At 40.7% G+C, this 26,861-nt stretch overlaps 1 protein-coding gene across 7 annotated transcripts in view; it reads right to left on the bottom strand.

Moving 5' to 3' along the window:
• Positions 1–26,861, bottom strand: part of LPIN1 (lipin 1) — a 94,574-nt gene that overhangs the window by 35,034 nt on the left and 32,679 nt on the right. For 4 of the 7 annotated variants that reach the window (XM_049902682.1, XM_049902680.1, XM_049902683.1 and 1 more), the window contains exons 4-14: positions 26,040–26,347; positions 23,727–23,852; positions 21,500–21,607; positions 17,920–18,049; positions 14,803–15,118; positions 13,609–13,702; positions 12,721–12,911; positions 11,301–11,394; positions 9,947–10,016; positions 4,602–4,694; positions 561–640 (exon numbers count right to left, since the gene is read on the bottom strand). In XM_049902682.1, coding sequence (XP_049758639.1) covers positions 561–640; positions 4,602–4,694; positions 9,947–10,016; positions 11,301–11,394; positions 12,721–12,911; positions 13,609–13,702; positions 14,803–15,118; positions 17,920–18,049; positions 21,500–21,607; positions 23,727–23,852; positions 26,040–26,347 — 1,610 coding nt within the window. Of the gene's footprint in view, positions 1–560; positions 641–4,601; positions 4,695–9,946; positions 10,017–11,300; positions 11,395–12,720; positions 12,912–13,608; positions 13,703–14,802; positions 15,119–17,919; positions 18,050–21,499; positions 21,608–23,726; positions 23,853–26,039; positions 26,348–26,513; positions 26,620–26,861 lie in introns of all 7 variants that reach the window. The other 3 variants (XM_049902685.1, XM_049902679.1, XM_049902681.1) reach the window with 3 other exon arrangements.

Here is a 26,861-nt window from a genome sequence, read left to right as displayed (position 1 = left end):
CTCAAATCCCACACAAATCGATTAACCTAAAGACAAAACACCACTAATGTCGGTCAACATTATCAAAATTGAATCTCTCTTGTGCCAAGTTAAAATGAATCCACATCGATATTTTGAAAAGTATCAACATAAATCCTGGTAAGTATTGAAACTGTAGGCAAAGGCAAGTTCCTTCAGCAGAGATACTTATACTTCCACATCATTGTTAATGGTTATTGCTGTTGTTTATCATTAATATCTTCAGAATACTGAGGGCTGCCATATGCCAGAGCCATGAGAAGTGCTCTAGTTACATTATCTCATTTAAGCCTCACGTTTACCTTGTAAATTAGATATCTAAGGGAGCAATTGCCTCCACTTTACTGATAGCAAAACCAATTTAAATAAATAGCTGAGGTCGGTGAGTGTATGTCAGGGGTGGCATCTGGGTCCAGCTCCGTGTGAGGCCTGTGCCACTTGGTGAATCCTGTCAGCAACTAACCGGCATGTGCCATGACTTTGGAGTTCTAACATCCCAACTCCAAATGGAGTATAACATCCCAAGATGACTCTCACTGTACCTGGTGGCCATGCTAAGCTGTGACGGCTGCTCTCCAGTACTGTGGCCCTTTGCAGCCAAGCACTGCTCTGGCTTAGTTTCCTGGAGAAGAAAAGGAAGAGTCATGGAAAGTACCAAAGAGAAAGCACCTGAGCGACAGCTTGTGCTCTCTAATGGGCTCCCCTAAGGCCCAGGACAGCGACCCCAAAGGGAGACCCTTCCCCAGTGGCACACACGCTGGGGGTGGCCCTGGAAGGCTCTGAGTATGCCTATTTGGGCAGGTCCTAGTTACTCCCTTGCTTAGAAACATACAATTAAGCTGAGAAATATTTTTGACAGAAATGAGTCTGTTATCCATAAGTGTTTGTGGCACCAAATCAAATTTCATAATCACTGTAGCTCATGCAAATGCTTTATCAAGGGCTGCTTGGATACCCGAGGGCTTTCAAAATATTTCCTTATAATTGCTGGTAGAAATGCTTGAAAATATTTTCACACCATATTTTGCTTGGGAAAAACGTGGAAGTATTTTCTTTTTCAAAACCTCATATTCTTAATAGAACATGCTCCTTTGATGGACTGGAAAGGGCCTTGGATTTCTAAGAGGAGAACGGGGCTCAGCCCTGCATCTCTCACTCATCAACTGTGAGCAAGTCATTTAACCTCTCAGGGTCCGGTTTCCGCATCTACAAAATGGGGGCGATAATGTCGATCTCATAACACAGCTACGAGGGTTAAGGCGATGCCGTACATAAAGCACAACACCTGGCACACCGCAGGTGAGGGAGGAGGAAGACACTTGCCAGCACCAAAGGCTTCACTGTGAGTAAGAAGAGGCCAGATAGGAAGATCAAGGGGAAGAGGACACATGACCGAATCTCATTATTTGTGGTCACTGGTCAGGAGAGACAGGTTAACGTGTTCTACTGAGCTACTTTAATAAAGAAAATGAATAATACAAAACAGGGTGACTGGTGCCCTGGTGGTGCAATGGTTAAAGCGGTTGACTACTAAATGAAAGGCCAGTGGTTCAAAACCACCAGTGGCTCTTTAGGAGAAAGACGTGGCAGTCTGCTTCCATAGAGATTCACAGCCTCGGAAACCCCATGGGGTCGCTATGAGTCAAAATTGACTCGACAGCAGTGGGTGTGGGTCTCAACATATGGGGAGTACAAACTAACATGAAATATATCTCGCTTTGTTTGAGCACACAATTGCTATGATAACATATCAGTCAGTTTTTTCATTACTGAAGCAGGTAACTTAGTCACCACTACTGACAATTTTTCATAAGGCTAGTTCAAAAATAATATCTATCTCAAGTGAATAATATTTCTCTTCTTTTAATAAATATTTAATTTGATAAATGGTGCTTTATTTCATTTTATCATTCCCCTCAATGCAAGACATCAAATACAGGTATCCATGAAATATCCATCTGTCTTAAACTCTAGAATATTCTGCTCTTTAATAAGGAAACTAGAAAGGTCCTTTATGTCTTAAGACCCCTAAAGCAAAGCATATATATTTGCTTTAACTTGTTTTATACCCTTGGAGATAATAAGACAATCAGTAAAACTCAGAAATGCTAACAGAAAACGTTAGAGAACAATTACATCTCAGTTAGACTCTTCCAACAGACTTTTTCCCTTTGAACTAATGGAACAAATAAATTTAGTTTCACTGGGGTTTCTTTCACTATTATAATAAGCAACTTAAGTGTTGTCTTTGTGGTTTTTTTCATACTACATTCCAAACAAACATCCTCAACAAATATTTGCCAAACCCCTCCCCTGGGTCCATTACGGGCACCAGGGATACCACAGGCATCAAAGCCATATATAATCTTTTCCTTCATGGAGCTTATGTTCTAAAGAGGAAAAGAGACATTGGTCAAACAGTCTCACTAATAAGTGTACGATTATAAACTTGGGCAAGATTTGTGAAGAAAAGCTTCATAGGACTATGTGAGCAGACTAGTCTGCTAAGAAGAGCCATTTGAGCAGCAATTAAGCGAAGAGCGGTGAGAGGGGTCCTAAGAACACTAGGCAGAGAAAGTAACATACAAATGGCCTTGAGGCAGAATTATACCTTCAGCCAGTGAAGCTAAAGCACAGAGAGCAGGGGGAGAATGGCAAAAGATGAGGCTAAAGAAGGAGGCAGAGACTAGAATATGCAAGTCCTGTAGACCACTCTCAATTATGTTGTTGTTGTTAGGCACCGTCAAGTTGGTACATAGTGATCCTATGTACAACAGAACAAAACACTGTCCAGTCCTGTGCCATCCTCACAATCATTGTTATACTTGAGCTGAATGTTGCAGACAGTGTGTTAATGCACCTTGTCGAGGATCTTGCTCTTTTCCAATGACCCTCTACTTTACCAATCACGATGTCCTTCTCTAGGGACTGGTCCCTCCTCATAACATGTCCAAAGTATGTGAAATGAAGTCCCACCATTCTTGCTTCCAAGGAGCATTCTGGCTATACTTCTTCAAAGACCGACTTGTTCATTCTTCTGGTAGCCCAAGGTATACTCAATATTCTTTGCCAACATAATCAAAAGGCATCAATTTTTCAGTCTTCCTTATTCATTGTCCAGCTTTCGCATGCATATGAGGCAATTGAAAATACCACAGCTTAGGTCAGGTGCATCTTAGTCCTCAAAGTGATATCTTTGCTTTTCAACACTTTAAAGAGGTCTTTTGCAGCAGATTTGCCCAATGCAGTATGTCACCTGATTTCCTGACTGCTGCTTCCATAGGCATTGATTCTGAATCCGAGTAAAATGAAATACTTGACAGCGTCAATCTTAATTATAAGAGTCCTTAAAAAGGCTTTAAGCAGGGAGTTACATAAATTAGACTGGTATCCTAAATAGATGAATCTAACTGCAGCTCAGAGAATGAAGAAGAAAGGACAAAAATGGATACTAATAGACCATTAAGAAGCATTCCTGGGAAAGCTGGTGGTAGCCTAGATTTGTGGGGCTGGAGATGGAGAGAAATGGACAAATTTGAGAAATATCTAGGGTAGTAAATTGATAGGCTGACAATGGGTTGAATGTGTGGAGTGAGGAAAAAGGAAGTGTCTAGTCCAAGGAAGTAGCGAGCCTATTGATGGACAGTGATGCTATTTTCTGATTATGGCACCAACAAAGGAAGAACTCACAGGGATATTGGGAGTTCAATTTTAAAAACAATGATTTGAAGTGTCTTTGAAGCATCCATGTGGAAATGTCTACCTAGCTGCCTATTTAGTAAATGGACCTGGAGTGAAAAAAGAGTGTTTGGTTGGGAAATGAAAATGGTGTCATCAGCATGGGGTATGGGTGAGACTGCCTATGGAAAACATAAGGAGTAAAGTAATAACAGAAGAGAAGACTCTAAAACAACCCTTAAGAAACTCTAAAATTAAATGGCCTTGTAAAGGGAGCTAAGCCAGAAGAGGGACAGCCAGAGAGGGACGAGGAAAACTAGGTGAACACAGCGGCATGGGTGCCAGGTGAAGGAAGTGTTCCAAGGAGAGGTTAAGACATCAATAAAGAAGAGACCTGGGAAAAAAATGTGTGTATCTATATATAGGCATTTATATAGATGGAAACGAAAGCCATGTATATTTAGACATGTTATTTTAATGAAATGGCAAATAAGAATAATCTATCACTGTAAATACATCTCATTAAAACTATCCTCATAAGAAACAGAAGGATATTTAATTTTAAAAAAAAAAGAAAGGTGAAAGACTCTTATCATCATCAAGTTGAAACCCTCCTTTTAACAGATGAAGATGTGACACAAAGGGGAAGTGACTTGACCATGGTCTCCAGGCTAAGAGGTAAGACAGCTAGGAGACGAGTCCAACTCTCTGCTCACTCTTCTTTTCTACCTTCCTGACATTCTGTGATGCCTTTCCTTACTTTGTGGCAGGTTTGGCTCATGAAAACTCAGTACCATAGCTTATGCTTGTTTCTCTGACATAAGAACATGAAAACATAAACTTCATTGCATAAAACCTAAATCTGCTAAGCTAAGTAGAGACGTGGCTTTGTTTTCCATGCTTACCTCTTTGATTGTGGTATTTCTTCCCCTCCATGAAAACCACCATCTTCCTCCCTTTTTGGGCATCTTATCCCTCATGATAGATTCCACAGTGGCCTGTTTTAAATGGATGGTAACATAAATAATGGAACCAAAAAAAGATCAACTTCGCACATTCAAACCAAAAGAAACACACATGCAAATTAAAGGAATATTAAAAGAAAATCTGAGGAAATACAACATACTGTTTGCGGATTAAAAACTTTAGAGAAGCAAAACCTAATGGTGTCCAAAATTACATTAAGGTAACTTAAGCATGAAGACTTAAGAAGATGTTAAAGGAAAAAACAAACAACAAATAAAATACAACACAACAACAACAAGGAAAAAAAAAAAAGAAAGCATTAAATATCATTAGTGATTAGTAAGACCAAAAGTTTTCCAATTAAAGTGGCTTACTGGTTAAAATATTAATTGTCACCCTCAATATGAAGATTATAAAATAAAACATGGAATGATTAACACGGAGTAGAGGATAGAAGTTTTAAACAAAAGGTAAAAGGCAGAGGATCTTTTTAGTAAGTGTAAATTTCTGAATTTTTACAAACTGACTATTAACAGATGCATTTGACTTAAAATCTCAAATATTAAAAATTCAGACTCCTGGCCTTTTGCCTTAAAATAAATGAAAGTTTGATAAGGAAAGATTAAGTATTAATAATTTTCTAAGCATTTTCAAAAGACAAGGCATCTATCTTGAAGGCTAATTCCAGGACAGAGTAAATGTTATCTAATTCCTCCTCCTCAGTTTACAGAGCTCTCAAATAGCCAAAACCTCAGCTGGTAATGGGAGAAAGACTTAAGTCTTTCAACTTAACAGGTCACAAATAAGTAGACGGGTAAATACCTTACATATTTAGCCTAAGTGTTGTTTTTTTTTTTAATCGTTTAAAACATGCCTGGCACAAAAGAAAACTTTGAATATACAAAAGTACAAACAGGAGAATTCATAAAGATGTCAGTTCCCCTTCTTCCCCCCTAATTTCACCCATAAATGTAACACGACTCCAATTCTTAAAAAAGGAAGGAAAAAAAAAACCTAGTAAGATTATTTCAGACCTAGACAAATTGAATCTCAAGTTCATGTGGAAAAACGAACAAAAATAGTCAAGAAAATTCTGCAACAGAAGAATAATGAATAGGCACAAATCTCACTAGATATTAAAACATGTTTAAAAGCTACAGTAATTAAAAGAACGCAGTACCAGTACATAAATAAACATATCAGTGAATAGAAGAGAAACTCTTAAGTTCATAGAAAAATTTAATATATGATAAAATTGTAATTATCTATCCGTGGGAGAAAAGGTTACTTACTTAATACATGGAAGGATAACTGAAGCCCTGGTGGTACAGTGGTTAAGAGCTCGGCTGCTAACCAAAAGGTCAGCAGTTCGAATCCACCAGCCACTCCTTGGAAACCCTATGGGGCAGTTGTACTCTGTCCTATAGGGTTGCTATGAGTTGGAATCGACTGGACAGCAACCGGTTTGGTTTCTTCTGGTTGGTGGCACAGTGGTTAAAGTGGTCGGCTGCTAATCAAAAGGTCGGCCGTTAGAACTCACCAGCCACTCCAAGGAGAAAGAAGTGGCAGTCTGCTTCCATAAAAATTTACAGCCTTGGAAACCCTATAGGGTTGCTGAGTTAGAATCAATTCCAGAGCAACAGGTTTGGTTTCGGGTTTATTAGTGTAATTGAGTAGAGGACTCTGTTAGCTGCCTCTCTAGATGCATTATCTCCTTTCTTTCTTGCCAACAGATTCCAAACTCTATTCAGGAATCAGGTTGCAATATGTTCAGGGAAGACAGCCTCAACCCAGAGAACGAACTTTGGTTGGTTGAGGCTCCTCATAATTATTCTATTGCTTTGTCAACAACTGGTTTAGGGGGTGATTACGTGCCCTTTGTGGCCAATGAAATATGAAAAGCCCCATCTTTCCTATTTTGGATGTGGTTGTGTGAAGTAAGGGTGTAAAGGAAATGCAAAAAAATCACAAAGATGTTAACCCAAATTAATCAAACCTAAAACCTCTGATCTCTAGGATTCTTGTTATTAAGAATATTATGTAAGATAATAAACTCCTATGATTTAAGCCACTTTTAGTCACCGCTTCCCGCAAAAAAAAAAAAAAAAAAAAAGCATTCTAACTGAGTTAATAGCCAAGTGGAAAAAACTGTTGGTTTCTTATTCCTTGCTCAACATCCTCAAAATAAAATCTAGATGGAGCAAACTCAGTCATTACGCCCAAAATAAAATCCAGATGCATCAAAGATTTAAAACCAAAGTACTAGAAGAAAATATGGGGGTATATTTTCATAATTTTTGGAAATGGGGAAGCAGACCCCATTCTAAGTGTGACTTAAAGCTGCCTGCTCAACATCTTTGTTTGGGTATCTAACAGACAATTCAGACAGCATGCTCAAATCTATCTGAATACATCTAGAATCTGACCACTTCTCTCAACCATCACCATCTCTCATCTGGGTATTGCATAGATGCCTACCTCACCTCTCTTCTTCCTGCTTCCCCGCTTCAGTCTGTTATTAACATAACAACCAGTGTGATACTTAAGTGCGAAACTTAACTCAGATCCTGTCACTCTTCTCAAAATTCTTCCATGCTGGCCCACTTCGCCCACATAGAAGTACTGGGAATTCCAACATTTAGAGGTCTAGAGGCTAAGAACCAGTAAAGTGGACAGAGAGGTGGCCTGAAAGGTAGGAAAGTAAGCAGGGGTTTTCAGCTGAAAGCCACGTAAAGAAAGTGTTCCAAGGAGGGAGGAGTGATCATCTGGGTCAAATGCTGCTGACAAGTCAAGTAAGATCAGATCTGAATACTGACTACTGTATTTACCAACATGGAGGTCATTGGTGACCTTGATTAAAAGTGTTTTTGGTGCTGTAATGAGGGCAAAATACTGATTGGAGTGGGTTCCAGATAGAACAGAAATTGAAGGCAACGAGTATCAACAAGTCTTTCAAAGAGTCGTGCTATAAGAGAAAGAAAAGCATTAGAACAGTAGTGGGATTAACAGAGGGTTTTAAAGGGATGAGACAACTAATGGAACGTATATGCCAGTGGTTCTGATCTAGGAGAGACAATACTGAGGGTGCAGAAGAGAGAGGGGAGAATTGCTGGAGTGGTGCCCAAGTGGGAATGACAGCTGTAGTTTGAAGCACTGCAAGCTCATCACTAACAGGAGACAAGACAGTGTGTGCAGATGTAGGTAGAGAGTAGACACAGTAGAAGCTTGCTTCTGATTGCTGCAGTTTTCTCAGTGAAATAAGAAGCAAGGTCACCAGCAGCAAGAAACAGGGAAGGCGATGTTGGAGATTTGAGGAGAGACAAGCGTAAAATAGTCATCTAAGAGAGCTGGAGAGTAAATGGGCTATGATAGCAAGACAGCATTAGGGGTCATTTGACACCATTTGGCATGATGTGGTGTGTTTTACTTTAGCCATGTTCAGCTGCACTTGGGCAGGTATGGAGTAGGAGAAAAAAATCAACCAAGATTGTGATTTAGCCAAGAAGTGTGACAATGTGAGAGTGGGCAAGAGAGTTGAGAGAGTATTCAAGAGAAATTATTATAAGGATTGGCCATGGAATTTAAGCCAGGAAAAGAAGAAAAAAAAGGATTTGAGGTGGGTGAGACAGTGAAAAGGTGGTAGAATAAATAGATTCAAAGTCCAAGGATTGTTGGAGTTGAGGCACTAGACAAAGTAAGCCAGAAAGTTAGGAAATGGTAGCAAGATAATGGGATGTTTGAAATTAAGACTACCGAGGAATAGCAGTTACCAACAATAACAAAGTCAAGGGACAATGTTGCTAAAGTTTGTCAGACAAAAGACTGAGAGAGCTTACTACTCACAAACCCTTACTGAGGGAACTAAGGATGTAGTTCTGGAAAAAGAACTTAAAACTAACAGAAAAAAGTTAGATGTAATAAATAATGGTGAGTAGAGAAGCTGATAAAGCACAGGGACAAATCTAATCAACCACTGATCCTATAAAGCCATGCTAATAATAATAGTGACTATTTTAGGGAGATTTATCAACAAGGTAGAACTCAAATATTGGGTAATAAGTACAGGTAAAATGAAAGGGGACTCATTTAACATGGTCCAAGTCTTAGATTATTCATAAAAAATTGACTCTCTTTAGACTCTAAATAAATTATGCTTATTAGAAAATTTAACGATAATCTCTAAAATATATAAAAGCCCAAATAAAATAGAGTCTTAACTAAATAAAACTTGATCTGTTCAATAAAAAACAGAAATGGAAGGAAAACAAAGCAAAAGGGGGAGAGGGGGAAGATGGTTTCAAAAGCACCAAAAAGGGTAGCAATAAATCTATCAATATTGACTATAAATGGATTTTAAAAAAAAAAAAGGCAGATACGCATAATTTTATCTTTTAAACATTCACTATACAGTGTTCACAAGAGGTGCTTTTAAAATGTAACAACACAGAAGAGTACAGAATAAACCGATAGGAAAAGACACACCAGTGAAAATAATATTCAAAAGAAAGCCAGTATGGCTAAATTGATACAAAATAAAATACATTTTAAGGAAAAAAGCATTTTAGAAATAAAGAGATCAATACATCATGACAAAGGAAGATTCCAGCAGGGTGCTATAACAATTTTGAACTCATAAAGACCAGAAAACACGGCTTCAAAATCTAAAAGGATGCTATGACGATAGGTAGACAGGGGAAATCATAGGCATCAAAAAAAAAAAAAAAAAAACTAATAAAAAAGTATAAGACCTTTAGCAAAAAATCACAAAACTCTTCCCTGCAATATTTACGTACTCTTATGAGCTGCCCAGACCCTGGTCTGGCACGTGCCTCAGAGAAGCAGGCATGTGGCTTCCTGGCTGAGGCAACACCTGACATTAGTGCTGGCTTTTGATGTCTGACGTGCTGCCTCCCTGTGCCCGGCCCCTCTGGCTGCTCCAACCCTTCAACTGTGAACCTTTTCTCTCTGCATTATCATTTGGCTCTGACCATCCTGGCAACCATCAGCTCTATTCCCACCTGTGTCCCTAGCTCGGTGTTAAGAATCATGGAGGAGGCAGGACTTGGTCCAGTACTGCCAAGATTGATAGGTTTTGCCTTGATAAGGAGGAGGGCATCCAAGATGCATGACAGATTTGAAACTCCTGAAGTAAATACCCATGAACTTCAAAACAGCATAGTGTAATTAACTTTGTGGGTTTTAAAATAAAAGTTAAATTCCAACTACCCATATTAAGCCACTCATCATTTTGAGCATCCCCTTTCTTTCGCATGTTAAAGCTCACCTTTGGCAACGGTTTCTGGAAGGCCTGCATTGCCAGGAGTAGAGGTGCTGCTGTCGTCCAATTATAATATCTAGCATGGCAGAAAAATGAAAGAGATGTCAAAAGATCAAGGCACAGGCTGAAAATCTTTATAAGTCATGAGAAGCAGTCAAGGAAAGCTGTGGAACTCCAGCTAGGTTCTCAGAGAGGCCAATACTGTTTCTAACATTTCCCAGACCTCCCCCACATAACCAGCCCTTGCCAATGGCTTCCCATCTCTACCTAACCCCACGGTGGCCACGTTAAGAGGCCAAGCAACAGACATGGCTCAAGCTCACACAGTCAGACCTGCCAGGAGACACCAGTGGCTAGCTGGAGAGCAGCCCAAATTCCACTGTGCCGTTGTTGCCTCAAACAATCCAAGTGCTTATGGCATTTCTTGCCACATTTCAAGGATAAGGCAGCTAGCTTAGCCTAAGGTAACATGTAAAACATTTATGACTTCATCTCGGGAAGAAAAGTTTGTTGACAGTCTGCAAAAGTGTCTGTACATCCCTTTACCTCAAACAAGGAAGTTTTACAGGCACTGGTACATGTAGTCTACTCTGTTTATCTACGTACCATGTGGGGTGCACCTGACCCAACCCATGGTATTTTCAATCGCATCATATGCAAGTGAAAGCTGGATAACAAATAAGGAAAACCAAAGAAGAATTGATGCCTTCAAATTATGGTGTTGGTGAAGAATATTGGATATACCATGGACTGCCAGAAGAACGAATAAATCTGTCTTGGAAGAAGTACAGCCAGAAAGCTCCTTAGAAGCACGGATGGCAAGACTTCGTCTCACATACTTTGGACATGTGATCAGGAGGGACCAGTCCCTGGAGAAGGGCATCATGCTTGCTAAAGTAGAGAGTCATCGAAAAAGAGGAAGACTCTCAACGAGATGGACTGACACACTGACTGCAACAATGGGCTTAAGCATAACAATGATTCTGAGGATGGCGCAGGACCAGGCAGTGTTTCATTCTGTTGCACAGAGGGTCACTATGAGTCAGAACCAACTCAACGGCACTTAACAACAACAACATATGGGGTCTGAGTCCCACGAGCCAAGCATTATGTCTTCACAAACTCAGTTACAAAATCCAGTGTAGACACACACTAAAATCCACAAGATCTATAGCTACCTCAGCCTATCAACTATACAAGAATACAGAATTTTGCCAAAAGTGAAGAGAGAATAATTAATTTTAGCAAATACTTTTTTATATATATTTTAAGGTTTAATATCTGGGTCTCTGCATATTTAAAAAAATAAAACTGAAATAGTATCGTGGTACCGCCAGAATGACTTCCGGGAGGGACTTACTTATTCCCAATCTTCACCACGAGGTTGGGGTCATCGATGATAGCAGGGTTGTCCACAAACTGTTGATAGGACACCGCTTGTTCCAAAAATGCATCTGCAAAGGCGATCACAGCGGATAAGGAAAAGAACAGAAAAAGAAAATTACATTAAAAAACAGGCATATTTTTCTTTTTCATTCACATGTTTTCTGAGAGTTCGTGCATTCCAACTGTGTGGACAATTCTATAAAAGGTAGCTGTAGAGGGGGCTTCATTTTGTTTTGGGGTAGCGTCTGTGGAGAAGGAAGGGTGGCTGGGCAATGTCTGAAGATGTGAGCAGTCCAGGGAGGAGGTGTGTGGGAAGTATGGCAACGTACGCATCTGTAGAAGTAGGTTAACAGTGAGCAGGGCTCTGAAGACAGACTCCCTAGGTGTAAGTCACATTTATTGATGTGACCTGGGGCAAGTGATGAATCTCAAGTCTCAGCTCTCTCATCTGCAGAATGAATAATCATCCTGTCTACCTCCTAGGGCCGTTGTGAGGATGGATAAGGTAATGAATGTAGAGCACAGTGCCCTGCCTTAAGTAAGGGCTCAACAAATGTTAGCAGCTGTAGTGGTTCATTATTGTCACCTGTAATAAGTTTGCAGGCTGGAGGGGCCCCTGCCTGGCTGACCCTGTACAGCCTTACCGCAGAGGCAGCCCCACCAAACTCGGGGCAGATGAGAAGGTGCCAGGCGTTAGGAGGTGTAAGGGGCTGAGGGAGGGCAGCTAGGTCTAGCTAAAGAGTTCATCAGTTGACAACTGCTGACTGTACTGACTAGGAGTCTCTGGCGTACATCGCCCTGGAAAAATTGTTGTTACAAATATGGTGGATGCTATGAATTAATGAACCACCTAAGCCAACCCCAACAGCACTCTTCAAGTCCAACTGTGAAGTGTTCCGAGACTTCCTCAGGCAATCTCAGACCTCCCTCTCTCCTCCAAGGCCCCATAGCATTTTTCACACACTTCCAAAGCACTGTACGTTCATAAGACTGATGTTCCCACTAGGCCACAGACTCTGGGCAGACACCTCTGTGTAACTGGTATGGGGCTCAGGAGATACAATGGTGTTCTGCAAACGCTGCCTGACCATAGATGGCTGAATACACCCACACTAACCCCAATGGCTTTGTTGGTACCTGAAGCCATGTATGATCAATAGAACTCTGAGGTCAGCTAACCGCAAACCTGAAACATTTGGATTGTGAAGGAACAAAAAGTCATTCGTGCTCCAAAGGAAGTTACTTTTTTTTTTTTAAAGGTACTTTTGAAATGAACTATGTACTTAAAGAAACCTAGTTTTTTGGGGTAAGCTGGTTTTCTGAAAGTTCTGGTCAGCGGCCACAAGAGGGTGCTCTTGGCTTAAAAACCAGATGCAACCTTGCATCTGCAGTACCTTTCATTATCTCCCTGTTGTCACTGAGACCCCCGCAGAGGGAGATGGCAATGGATGGCAGGTCCCTCATGCCATCCGAGGTGCTCTCCACACCACTGTCAATGCCAGAGCTGCCCACGGACTGCGGGGACTGGTTGGCTGACCGGACTCCAAGGTCATTGGCGTGTTTGGCGAGCCCAGAAGGATCTCCACTGGGAGAAGAAAAAATGGAGATGTTCTGAGAACTTTCTTTTTTTGGCGGGGTGGGGCGGGGCGGGGGGTCTCACATAGACATCAAACTACTCTCTAGCAATCTGCTACACCTCAGAGAAGCAAATGATTTCATCTCTGGTCAGACTTTTCATTAAAGCACTGTGACAATAAAACAGAAGTAAAAATAAATTCACCTTAGCAGGGACAATTATTTTTAGGTGTTGGCATGGCCTTGTGTCCCCTCCCAAGCCCATGTGAAATAAACTAAAGACAAAGAAAGCAAGCTGCCCTAGGGACGAGCTGAAGATGAGACCCCAAGGACCACAGGAAAATCTCTCCTGGGGACGGGGGAGGACGGTGCAGCGGCCCACTTTCTGATGATTATTTGGACGGTGGTGCAATGACCACAGCAGACAAAAATCTTAGGCTCATGGTGTGAGACAGCCTGGTGCCCACGCTCCTGGTCTCCAGGTGGGGAGCCGGCCACGTGCATGGACACACAGAGATGTGCACATACTTAAGGGCACACACAGAGTCAATTCTTTCCACTGGGTGCTTTTCATGGTAAAATATCAGCCTCTCACTGCCTTTCCTTACTAGTGTTCTAATCAATGAGAAAAAAAAAAAAAAACAGGCTCACAGAGTAATACTCTGGCTATACAGAAAATGACGTGAGGAATAAAAAGGAAATGTTACTTTTTGGGAAAATATAAGGCGGCCACTTCAGGATCCATATCTGTGAGGTCATCCAAGTAGACGCCGTCAGCACCAAGATGTCTGCTTCGTTTATCTAAATTAAAGGGAAAATGGATCACAGTGGAGAATCATTCTGCTAGAAACAAACTGATAGGCTTCTGAGTGTCTCTAGAAACGGTATTTAAGCACAATGTGAAAATTGGCTCAGAAACACCCAAACTGGCCCAGAACCCCAGGAATTAGAAGTGAGCAGCACAGGATGACTATAGCCAGACTGTCCGGGGTTTGCCTACTGGCTCCATCACTCACTGTGTGACCTTGATCGAGTGGCTTAACTTGGCTGAGCCTCAGTTTCTCATCTGTAAAGTGCCTGAAGTATACTAAGCACTCAGCATGTTGAAGTCAGCACTTCAGTTCAGTTAGCACTTCCGCAACAATACTTCAAGTATAGCGCCCTCAGTCGCTAAACACCGTGATTTTGGATTTCCTCTTCATGGCTGCAGGGCACTATGGGGTTGGTTCATCAAATCTAGAAAGCTGCACAAAGCTACATGGCTCACAAACACTAGGCTTGACATCATCGCTACTGCCATTCAACCAATTCATTAAAGATCCATGGAGCACGGCTAGGTGCCAAGCACTGTTCTAAGCACCAGGATAGAAAGGTTAAACCAGACAGAAAAGATCCTTGATCTCATGGAGCATACATTCTAGTCGGGGAAGTCAGGAGAAAATATACACAAATAAACGGTCATTTGAAATAGTAACAAATGGTATGAGAAATTAAAACAGGATAACGGGCCAGGGAGCGACTAGGAGCAAGGGGAGAGAGAGGACCAAGATCAGCTCACTAATCAACTTTCTGAACTTCGCTTTTTATGGCATCCCATACATAGTTTCATGAAGAGGACTTCTGCCTGATGGCTTGGAACACATTCGCTCCTCTGGATCTCAGTGTCCTCAGTCTGTACAATGAGGAGGTTTACAGTAGGACTCTCAAAGCCTCCTTAGGTCTGACTTCCTTTGACTAAGTCCTGAAAATCAATATAGTCTGCAAAAGAGCACAGGTTGGCCGTGACAAATGTCACGGTTCAGTTTCTATTTCAATTTATTCTGAACTTTTGAAAGGAAGAACTCTAATTTGCAAAATACAAAATGTGCACAGAAAAAATCTGGGAGTCCCAGCCTTTATACCTTTTTTCCTAGAAGGAGAGTCTGTCTTGCTTGCTGTCTGGGCTAAATTGGCAGAGGGGGGTTTGTGTTCTTCACTCGTAGGTAACGGCGGGGCTGCTGCTCCCAAGGCCTCGACATCTTCTTCATTCACAAACTGCATTTCAGTCGGAGGCTTGCTCTGGTCTAAAAGTGCCTGCTCAGGAGGACCCCCACCCAACGTGGGGGACTGGTCGCTAAAAGTATCTGAAGATTCGCTCTGAATGGCCCAAAAGTGCACTTTATCAGAGATTTTTCTACTGATCAATGGGCTGGACTCTTTCACCTTGTGTAGAGATGACTAGACGACAGAAGGGGGAGAGAAAGAGAGAGAAGGTCAGAGCACCAGGCAAACAGAAAAACTGAGTTAACCAAAGGAGAATAACAAGTAGTCAGTTAGTGATCTGTGGTACTGCCCACTTGCAGGAAGATCTTTAAGCCTCAGGAAGGACCTGCTGGTTTCCTGACCTGCCTGAAGGTCCACGAACCAAGATTACAGTCCCAAAGCAAATGGGACTTCCATATAAAACATCAACTAGGAAAGAAGTAAGTAGAAGTAGTAATGGCCAACAAGTGGAAACAACCCCAATGTTCATCAGTAGAATGGAAAGTAAATTCACACAATGAGATACTACACAGTAATGAGGATGAATGAACAATGAACTACGCTATACACAACATGGGTGAATCTTGCAAAACAAATCCGTGCTGAAGTCAAGGCCATGTGTATCCTTGTGGGCGGTGGAAGGAGGTAGTCAGTTTGCACAGTAGCTGGAAAAGGTGAGGCTGCTGAGTTGCTAGTTGTGTCCTAGCTCTTGATCTGGGTTCAAGTTGCATGGGTATGCTCACAGTGTGAAGATGGACTGAACTGTGCATTTATGATTCGTGTATTTCTTTGCATGCGTGGTATATTTCAATAACGTTCACTCCAAAAACATGAGTGATTGCGTGAAGATTTGGTGGCTGGTTGGTTGGAGTTGTGGTGACATGGTGGTTAAAAGCTCAGCTGCTAACCAAAAGGTCTGCAGTTCAAATCCACCAGCCACTCCTTGGAAACCCTACGGGGCAGTTCTACTCTGTGCTATAGGGCCACTGTGAGTCAGAATCGACTTAACAGCAACAGGTTGGTTTGTTTTTATTTTTGTTTTTGTTTTCCACTTAAGTGGGAAACTAGCATTTTGCTTCTATCCCTTAAAAGGAATTGCCAGTTATGGAAAAGATTTATTCAATTTAAAAACAAATATGCAATTTATGGGTTAGAAAGCAGGAAGAGGGCCATCACTTCTATATTGGAGCCTACAGCTTCCAGCATAATTAAAAATAATGCTACAGTACATCTGTGGTTAGAATTATTTTGCCAGAAAAAATAATGGGTCTGCACTTTCACCCTGCTTCTCTAGCAACTAATGACATAAATTCATAAAGACAGTTGGCTGCGCCAGCACTCTAACTTGTGGGCACAGAAATCAACATTTTCCTTAAGACCTAAAGAAACCTGGAAAGAGAATGAATTTCCAACTGTGGCCTCAACAGGCGTATTCTCTAAGAGAGCTACCCATCTTGACTCTCAAAAGGAATGTTTTCAATCTTCACTCACCAACTCATTCACTCATTCACTTATTCACTCATTCATTCCTATTACATTTATTGGGCATGAGAGAGGCTGTAGCATTTTCCAAGGGCCTTACAGTACTGGGGAAACGCTGGTGGCGTAGTGGTTAAGTGCTAGAGCTGCTAACCAAAAGGTCAGCAGTTCAAATCTACCAGTCGCTCCTTGGAAACTTTATCGGACAGTTCTACTCTGTCCTATAGGGTCGCTATGAGTCAGAATCGACTCATCGGCAGCGGGTTTGGATTTCGGTTTATGATATGCCAGACATTTTACACACATCATCTCATTTAACCTCTCCACAACTCTGAGCAGCATTGTTTTCTCACATTTTACAGAGGAAGACACTGAGGATCAGAAAGGTGAGTCTGTTCACCCACAGCCATCCTGCTAGTAAGTAGTAGAGCAGGAATTCTAACCTCGGACAGTCTGACTCCGTGGCCCTCATTCTCTCCACTACACTCAGCTGCTTCTCTTTTTCTTCTGAAGATTCTGACAAGGGGCAAATCCAGGGCTCTACCAACAATGGGAGCCCTGGTGGCACAGTGGTTAAGAGCTCGGCTGCTAAGCAAAAGGTTGGCAGTTCAAATCCACCAGCCACTCCTTGGAAATCCTATGGGACAGTTCTACCCTGCCCTATAGGGTTGCTGGGAGTTGGACCAGACTCCACGGCAATGGGTTTGGTTTGGCTTTCTTCGGTGCCACTAGTAAGGGTGCAAAAATACTTACCACCCGATGAATTAAAGCCTTAAAATTCCTGACTTTGTTTGTTAGACCCTGACTTTCATTTCTGCTGTATTAACCCTTCCCTCTCCCCAGTTTCTCCCCAGAGCTCTCCCAGACTTCTCTCTCTCTCTGAGGGACACGAGACCATGTAACTCCAGCTTTCACAACTCACTTGCCCTTCTTTCAAAGGGCCCAGCTTCTAGGTCTATCATCATGTGGCTTCTCACTAGTTATCGCTCAGAACCCGAGCTGGGAGCCATTTTCTATTTATGTGCTCAGGATACCAGGATTGACACATAAGTTGTATTTCTTCTAATTTGCATGTAGTTGTGACATGAAATGTAAATGCTAAAATAAGGGTAGAGTCCAGGTTATTGTTATTGTTGTTAGGTGCCCTCGAGTCGGTTCCAACTCACAGCAACCTTACAGGACAGAGTAGAACTGCCCTATGGGGTTTCCAAGGAGTGGCTGGTGGATCTGAACTGCCAACCTTTTGGTTAGCAGCCGAATTCTTAACCACTGTGCCACCAGGGCTCCAGTCTCAAGGTAGTCCTGTTTAAAATACATAAATGCAATGAAGCCTCTCTATAATGTTGAGCATGCAGGAAAAAGCAATTCAGATGATCAAGATAAACTTTTTTTTTTTTAATCTATGTTCCTTGGCTATGATATGATACTGATTCCACATAATTCAAGCTAAGTTGTAATAGAAATCTACAGTGTATGGCAGAATTGAAGAAAAAAAAACCTGGTATAATTCGACTAACCTTTGCAGCTTGTGGCAATTCTCCCCACAGCCAGAGCATTTCTGGGTTATTCTTCTGCACTGTCCTATCCACGGACTTGCTGACCAATTCTGAATCACTTTTAGGTGTTGAAGGTCGGGAACATGAAGGACTTTAAAAAACACAAATTCATGATTAAGGTGGGAAAAGAAACTTTATTTATTTATTTATTTTTTTAATGTTTTTGGCCCAGATCCATGGTTCAAATAGCCTAGAAAATGCACCCAAGCTGTTGTCCCCTTATCAGCATGGCTTCATAAAACACCCCTTTTGTGACCATCAGGGGTCCACAGAGCATGTGTCCATGTGGAAGGTGTTCCTGAGCTGGGTAACCCCACCCCAACCTGCTGCCAAATTCAAAATAAGTTGAGAAGATGAGAAAAAGAAGTAGTCTAGAAAGGAAAATTTAAAAAGAGAGAAAGTCATGAAAAGAGAATGGATAAAAGAGTTTTTATTTTTCCTCAAAACCACCGCCCCAGTCCCTGCCTCATCTCAAGCTCACCTCAATTTTCAAATCAAGTCTCTCAACTTCCAGACAGCTGACGAAGGGTCTTGGTCATCTCAGACAGGCATCCATTATATTCTATGTTTGAAATATTTATAAAGCTACATTGGCTTTGAAAATAGGGGAACTGTATCATAGCCAACTTCACCACAAATATCAGATGCCACAAAAGAACTTGCTAATGAGGCAGAAGCCTCGAAGTTAAGACTTTATAAGGTATTATGCCTTCCAGAAATACTTCAAAGGACTGACCAATTTGCTAAGGCTCTTTCTCTACCAACATATCACGATATCTATGTCTCTGGCCAACCTTTAAGTGGTTGTAACTTGTGTTTTCACCTCTGTGTTTTCTATATTTTCACTCTGCGACCTGAACAAAGTCTTACTTCTGTCCAGCCAAAGTAACCAAGCAAAAGTAACTTATCTACAAGATTCTCACAGTATTCTAAAAAATATATAGACTAGAAAAAAATACCCAAGTAGTCATCTCTTATCTTTATCCTGCTCCATCATCTTCTCTTGAGTGATTAAGATGGCAGAGGTTTCATATAAAGCAATAAAGTTACCACAGTTTTCTTTCGGATACTCTGTTTCAAAGTCCTTATATATTCTCTTAAACTAGCTATCTTGGTCTCATTTATCTGAGTTAGATGTCAACTCCAATAAGCCTGAATACAACTTTCCAGTCAGTACAAGGCGAGCTCGCTGATAATACACACATCCTGTATCAAATAGAGCCCTTCCATGGCTAAACTGATTCCCAATCTTTAGTCAAGCCATTTGGACCAAACAGGCCAACTGCTCTCTCACCCTCATTTCACACTGAGCTGGATATAGGCTTGTCTCTTCTTCCTTGGTGCTCATTGCCCACCAGCTCATCTGAAATGGGGTGTTGCTATGATGCCTGTTACTCAGGCTCTATTGTGTCAGTTTGTGCAGAGCAGGATCCTGAGATATCATATTGTGAGAGTTTATATAATGGGATTCCCCCCACGCCCTCTCTCACATACACATCTTGCTGGCCCTTGGGAAGAAAAACGAGAAGAAATACTGAGCACAAAACAGGTCTGAGTGGTAAAGTATTCATTGCCATCAATCGCCCGTGCTTCTTCTAGTTCTGTAATTATGCTTTTCTTCAAATGGTCAATGCTTTTCTGGCACTAAAGTGTCCGTATTATACACCCAGTATCTGTGAAATAAGAAACAGGAATGTTGTGGCCTCGAGCGGCAGGCCTTTGTACCAACAACTGTGACCTCAATCTGTTCTTTCACCAGAGTCACCGCAGAGAAAGTCCATCATAACTGGCTTGCTGCCCTCAACAATGCTGTAACCCAGACCCCAAATCATTTGTTTAAAAAGCTCTTGCCATTTTAATTTATCACATAAAATATAATTTATATTTTGTTATAAATTTTTTGGAACAATAAATTATCTTACTTACTGCCATTAAATTAAATTAAGCCCTTTAGACTGATCTTAACTTGCTCTGGAGGATGGGTTGGCAAACTTTTCTGTAAGGGGCCAGACAGCAAATATTTCAGGCTTCGTGGGTCATGTGACCTCTGTCACAAGGACACAATTGTGCCATTGTTACCCAAAAGCAGCCATAGGCAATATGTAAACTGGCTGTGTTCCAATAAAACTTTATTTACAAAAACAGGTGGTGGGCCAGATTTAGCCCGTGAGCTGTAACCAACCTACACCTACTCCAAGAAGAATGAAAATCTGAAGAATGAAAATCTGAACAAGGTTCTTCCAACTCTAGAACCCATAACCTCCTGATCTTTCTCCACAACAGCCACAAGCCATAAGTAAAAAAAAAAAAAAAAAGTCTGTAAATATTCATAAAGAACCAAGTGCTCTGTGATAGCCACAAGCTGGAAGTCCCATCTCTCACATTAAATATGCCACTGCAATAAATGCTGCCCACTTATGCCATCTCAGCCCCTCTCAAAAGGATTCAGTATGCAAATACCTAGGCACATCCTATGATTGGTTGTTAAGGGAATTCAGGATGACTAAAGATGAACTGGGGAAAAGATGTCCCAAAGTTGAGCATGATTCATCAGAAAGATGATACCAAAATGTCCCACTGGCAAATATTAGACGTTTAAGATCAAGGGTTGTTCAAAAATGTAAGCTTACAGAGTCATGGACTGATGTTTATAAATAATGTATTTATTAGCCTTATAATAGTTTTTTATATTTTTGTCACATCCAATCAGGCAAATTAGTTAAAAATGCTTACAACTTAGTTTACCTCACTTTAAAATGGCCTTTCTTCCGCATATATATAACCTCTGAATGAAGTATATCCTGAGATTTGGTTCTTCAATCACAAAGAAAAAAGATTTCTCTGTAGACATGAATCATGGCTTTATTTTGCTAAGGTTTTAAAGTAAACTAAGTCCACAAAACAGGTACATCAAAAAAAAAAAAAAAAGTGTGGGCAAAATTGAGGGAATGAAGGCAGAGACCTAAGACAATTGTATTAAGGAAAATATGAATTAAGATCCAATCTACTCTATTCTCCAAAATTCTGTTCTCGGAATTCTGTGGAAAATATCTCATTCTATTATTCAGAAAGTTTAAAGAACCATTTAAATATTTAGAATAACTTTTCTTATACTAATGTGTCATCCTAAAAATATCTTGTAAACTTTTTTGTTGAACAACCCCAGACACGAAACGTAGGATATTCCCCATCTAGATTTCATTATTCTATTTTTTTAAGGCACTCCACAGAATTAGGTAGAATTACATCCTTGATCATAATTTCCAGAGGGTCAAATTTATTAACTAAAAAAAAAAAAACTGATAATTTATAAATGCTTAAAGTGAAAGGAAATATGTAATCTATATGTACATTCTACATAAGTCATTTGGTTAGTGGTAAAATAGATTTGTAAGAGTTAGATCAAAATTTTTCTATTATATAAATATAATTTATAGGTATTTTCTTCATAAGTCATTGGGTTAGTAAAACAGATTGATCAGAGTTAGATCAAAATTTTCATTACTGAATACGTCCAAAATGGGAAAATTAACTCTTCTACCTTTCCGAAGCATGGAAGTGGGAAGGCTGTGGAGGGCATGAACTAGAAAGGCCACCCTCGGGCACAACAGCACGATGAGGGGGGGTCCTTTTGCAATCTACCAGGCTACTGGATACCACGGGATAAACATTAAAAGAAAGAAAAATTACAGGTCAATTAAATTAAATGGAATATCCTATCAATGATTTAACTACTCTCAACAGTAACATGTATAAGAAAATGAACATACTTAGGCATCTGACAACACTGGAGGATTACGTGTTGAAATTATTGAGATCAACATGAGTTTTCTGAACCACGAAAACAGGAAGCTGCAGAAAAGATCTATTTCACTTTCTATGTCATCTATATGCCCAGAAAAGATTGTTTTTCTCTGATCACATTTAGTGCCCAGTCAAACTGTGTGTTTCAAAGATTCGATACTTTGTCAATTGTCTCCTTAAAGAAAACACATACTTCCAAGAAGAAAAATGCATAATTCCATCTGACAGTGGTCAGGTCCACATAACCTAACGCAGTCATTCTGGATTCATAAAGCAAAACACTAGAGGCAGAGAAACACATTCAGGGTTATGTTTCAAACACTTCTTTTTAATTCTTAAAATTCATGTATAGTTCTGAACAGATTTTTCAATTTATCAGTTGAAAGTATTCCATATACTTTTCTTTCCAAAATATTGTATTTTTTCCCTCCTTAGGGGTTTACCTCCACAAATCTAGGGACAGAATGAATGAGGTTCTAGGAAAGGCTACACCTGTGCCGTCCAATGACAGCCTAGCTGTAAGTGGCTATTGAGCACTTGACATGTGTCTAGTCCAAATGGAGATATGCGGTCCATGTAAAATACACAACAGATTCGAAGACATGATATCGAAACAAAAATCTGAAATAGTTTATGAATACTTTTTAAAAACAGATTACTTGGTGAAATAATATCTTAAACATACTGGATCAGATAAAATATATCACTAAAATTAATTTCATCTGTTTCTTTTTACTTTTTAAATACTACTACTAGAATATTTGCCATTACTGGACAAGGCTGGTCTGTAAAGACAGACGGACCTCAGTAACAGGCTTCATCCCAGGTCCCCAGCCCCACACTGGTTCAACAACATTCACTGTCACAGTCTTGGCTGGAAACCAGGCATGTGACAGATCTATTTTCCCTGGCCTCAGCACACACTGCTGATGGCTGCTGTTGCATTAACAAGATTACCCTCATCAAGCTGGAACCAGAAGTGGTGCTCTGATGAGACTGGTTTTAGGTATGAAGCCTCTGAGGCACACAGCAGAGCTTCTAAGGATTCATACACTTCCATTTTAAACCAGAAGTAAATCTAAGACTTTAGGGATAAAAATAATCCAAGGATGTCACTGTCATTTAGACCAGGGTGTCTCAATCTTTTATTTCAATTATCACTACTCCGTCAAATATTTTGAGACTTTTTTTTCCTAATAGCCTCCCTCCCCCATAAAATGTTCATGCCATAGATACACTGTGTATCTGTTTATGTACTGTGGCCCTTTAGAGGGTCACAAACTACTGTAAGTATCTAAAAATTGTTTGCCCATGAAGAACCAATTCTCACCCCATTGGTAAGACTTCCCCAAGGGGAATGTATGGTTTGGATCTCTCCCCTAAACTGCTCAGAAGAGCTCAGATACATTCAATAGGTTGCACTGATTTAAAAGTCTCTGAGATCTTTAGGATAGCAATTTGTACACCGTGCAGTTACAGTTCTCAAAGTTTATACCAGAACTCTAGGACAACTGAACAGTTCATTTCACAGAAATAAATTCTCTTGACTTCAGCAAAAGGGACTAAAGCACGGGAGGAAGGCGTCATTCGAAGAGCCCTGAATGCCTTCAGTGGGCCCTGAAGCCAGGCCTTTCTTTTGAAAATTTACTTTAGGCCTACTATCAAGAAAGGCTCTGCTACCCTGATTTCACCTGTTAACAGTTAGCATTATATAACTGCATGTCATTATCACGTCTAGACAGCTAAGGGCCACATCTGCAGAACAGTGACCCTCTTGTATAGAAGTTTACAATCTGTGCATGTTCCCTTTCCAGTGCTGATCTATACTTCCCATGCTAAACTTTATTTTTCCAGTCCTAATTATGTTCATATTTTCCTTATGTTTTCCTATGTTATTAGACACACTTCCTATAACTGACTTCAAAGTCCTGTGCACTGGGGGTCAGGTGAGCAAACACACTTACCTTGGATTAGGGGACCACTCTCTATCTGAATTAGGGTACGATGCTGACTGAGGATAAGTCAGGGCTGGGGAGAGGTTTTCCTTAGGAATATCATCTTGAAATGAAGGTATGTCATTAGGAAGAGTTCTAGAGGAAAAAAAAAATTGAAGTTAAAGAATTACTAGTGACAAATTCATAATAAAGTTGCAATTTTGCCCTTGATTATCTGTGAGTGCTCTGAAGATTAATACGATCTCTTTGTAAACCACCCAGGTATATCCCAGACACCCAAAAACACCCATTACTGTCGAGTCAATTCCAACAGATAGCAACCCTGTAGGACAGAGTAGAACTGCCCCATACGGTTTCCAAGGAGCACCTGGTAGATTCCAACTGCTGGCCTTCTAGATAGCAGCTGAGCTCTTAACCGCTCTGCCACAGGGTTTCCACATCCCAGACAGTGGAGAGAAAAAGAGTGCAATACAGACACAGATCAATGTGTGCGGATTTCTGTTTTGGCGGAATTGTAAAGCTACTGTGCGTAAGTGTTTGGGCTTATACAAGGCTTGCTATGCCACCGCTGCACCTTACGGTTGCCTCTTATATTTTCACCTCATAACATATTTCACCCACAGGTGGCCCCGGGGTATTATAAAGCCCCTCCTATGGGCAGGTGGGACTGCTGAATAACGAACGATCACACACAGAGTGTGGACATACCTGCATGTTTCATCTAGCAGAAGACATAAATGATATAAATCAGATGTATCTTATAATTTTAAAGTGATTGTAAAAGCGCCTCGTTACAGGTATAAGAACGCTCATTACAAAATATGATTTACTATTTCACTCATCCAGAAGTCATCTGCCTGTATTTTTAACATCATCTGAACTGTCTATCACCAAGTTCTGGAATTAAATGACATGCAGGAGAGGCAATTCTAATGAACCCAACTATTCGCTTTCTTAGTCTACAACAGACTAGAAGCTGTAGTTAGGAAAAGAACGTTGCTAACCTGCCTTTGCCAGGAAAAAAAAACTCTACTCTGAATAATGAAAGTGGGAAAGACTACTCCTGACATTCCTCTATCCCATCTTTATTTTAAAAAGATATAAAATATTACACTGAATGTCACAAACGCATGAATAGCACTCAAATATTATTTACAAATGAGTTTCATCTTTTAAAACGGGAATTTTTCACCAAAATAGTAATACGTAGAAACAGAATTTCACCACTCTTAAAAGCGAAAAAAAATGGAACCAAACGTCCATCAAATTTCAGGCCTAATCAGAATTAAAAAGGAAAAAGTTTGCTTGTAGAAAAAACTAGTAGCGTTCAGCCCAATTGCCATGTATATAGTTAGTACACAAATAAGAACAGGTTCTGAAAAAATGGTTTAATTCATGGATTACCGAATTGCTCAGTTTCTGTTTATTTATTCTATTCTGAACTGCTGAAGTTGTCGGCCAAGGAGGTTTGGCATTCCCAGTTGCCTTAGTTATAAGCTACAGCAAATCTTTATACTATAGGCAGTCCCTGGGTTACAAATGAGATCCATTCCTGAGTCTGCCTTTAAGTTGAATTAGTAGGTAAGTCAGAACAGGTGCACACAGTTCTTATTTACCCTTACTTCAGTGCAAGAAGGAGCCCTGGTGGTGCAGCGGTTAAGAGCTACAGGCACTAACCAAAAGGTCAGCAGTTTGAATCCACCAGCTGCTCCTTGAAAACCTTATGGGGCAGTTCTACTCTGTCCTACAGGGTCACTATGAGTCGGAATTGATGGCAACGGGTTTTGTTTTGGTTAGTTCAAGAAAAGGCTAGAAGCCTTTTCAATAATTTAACAACTGCGGTGCAAAACTGTGAATGTGATTATGATGAAGAATTTGTTGTGAGTAGGGGCTGGCTCAATCGTTTCAAAACCAAACCTGCTGCCATCAAGTTGACTCCAATTCACAGTAACCTTATAAAACAGAGTAGAACTGCCCCATAGGTTCTCCAAGGAGCAGTTGGTGGATTCGAACTGTTGACCTTTTTTTAGCAGCCAAACGCTTAAGGACTGCACCACCAGGGTCCCAATCAGTTCAAAGTGAGGGCGAATTTACATAACACTAAAAGGCTTTTTTTTTTTAAAGGCAAGTAAGAGTTGTCTGTAAGTTGGACATTCGTAACCTGGGGACTTATTGTATAAGATGAAGTGCACATGATTCCAAAATTCATAACAGAAAAATTAGAAATTATGGGGAAAAATACTGTTTATAAAGCTCAGCTTTAAGAATTTATTCACCCAATTCTGACATGTACTATAGGTCTTTCCCTTCACGCACATTTACCTGCTGCTCTCCAGTGGTTCTTTATCCTCGTCAGAGCTCATCTCTATGGGAAACATGTCTTCATCTTCGGATGTGTTGGTGTTGTCGTCTCTTTTTAGGCTGTCCAGTTGGGATTTTCTCCTCCGTTTTCTTCTCTTCTTTACTAAAGAGCCACTTGAAGGCGTCTCACTCAGAGGTGAAGCTTGGGGCGACACAGTGGAGTCCAGGCACCTTATTCGATCTACAGAGTTCCTTTTCAGCTGGCTTTCCATTCGCGAGGCCCCTTCTGACAGGATAGGAGAGGTGGCCAGGTGCGTGGGGATCACTTCCTAAAGAACAGAAAACATTTTCCAAAAAGAGTCTTTATTAATTTAACTACGTTAATTTGGGTTTAAGGAGCAGAACTATGCCAAAAGCTCTCCAGTGTTAATTTAGGAGCCTAAGCATTCTTTGAGGTCCCCGGGTGGTACACACAGTTTGCCCTCAATTACTCACCTAAGGCTGGTGGTTCAAAATCACCCAGCAGCACCGTGGAAGAAAGGCCTGGCACACTGCTTCTGTAAAGACTGTAGCCAAGAAAACCCCACGGAGTAGTTCTACTCTGTAACATATGGGGTTGCTTTGAGTCAGAACTAACTCGATAGCAGCAGTTTGGTTTTAGTTTAAGCACTCCTCAGGGGGGGGCCACAGCAGTAATGTAACTAAATGTCACAGCCACAGTGATTCTAGAGACGTGACTGCCAAATCTGATAGACGATCAAAAAGCCAACAATTCATCAAATTCCATTTTGTAATGAGTCCTGTAGTCACATAATTAAAACAAAGTGAGGTAATTATCAGTGA

The sequence above is a fragment of the Elephas maximus genome, chromosome 12, assembly GCF_024166365.1.
Source record: "Elephas maximus indicus isolate mEleMax1 chromosome 12, mEleMax1 primary haplotype, whole genome shotgun sequence".
Classification (NCBI taxonomy): Eukaryota; Metazoa; Chordata; class Mammalia; order Proboscidea; family Elephantidae; genus Elephas; species Elephas maximus.
This window is presented reverse-complemented; position numbering and strand designations above follow the sequence as displayed.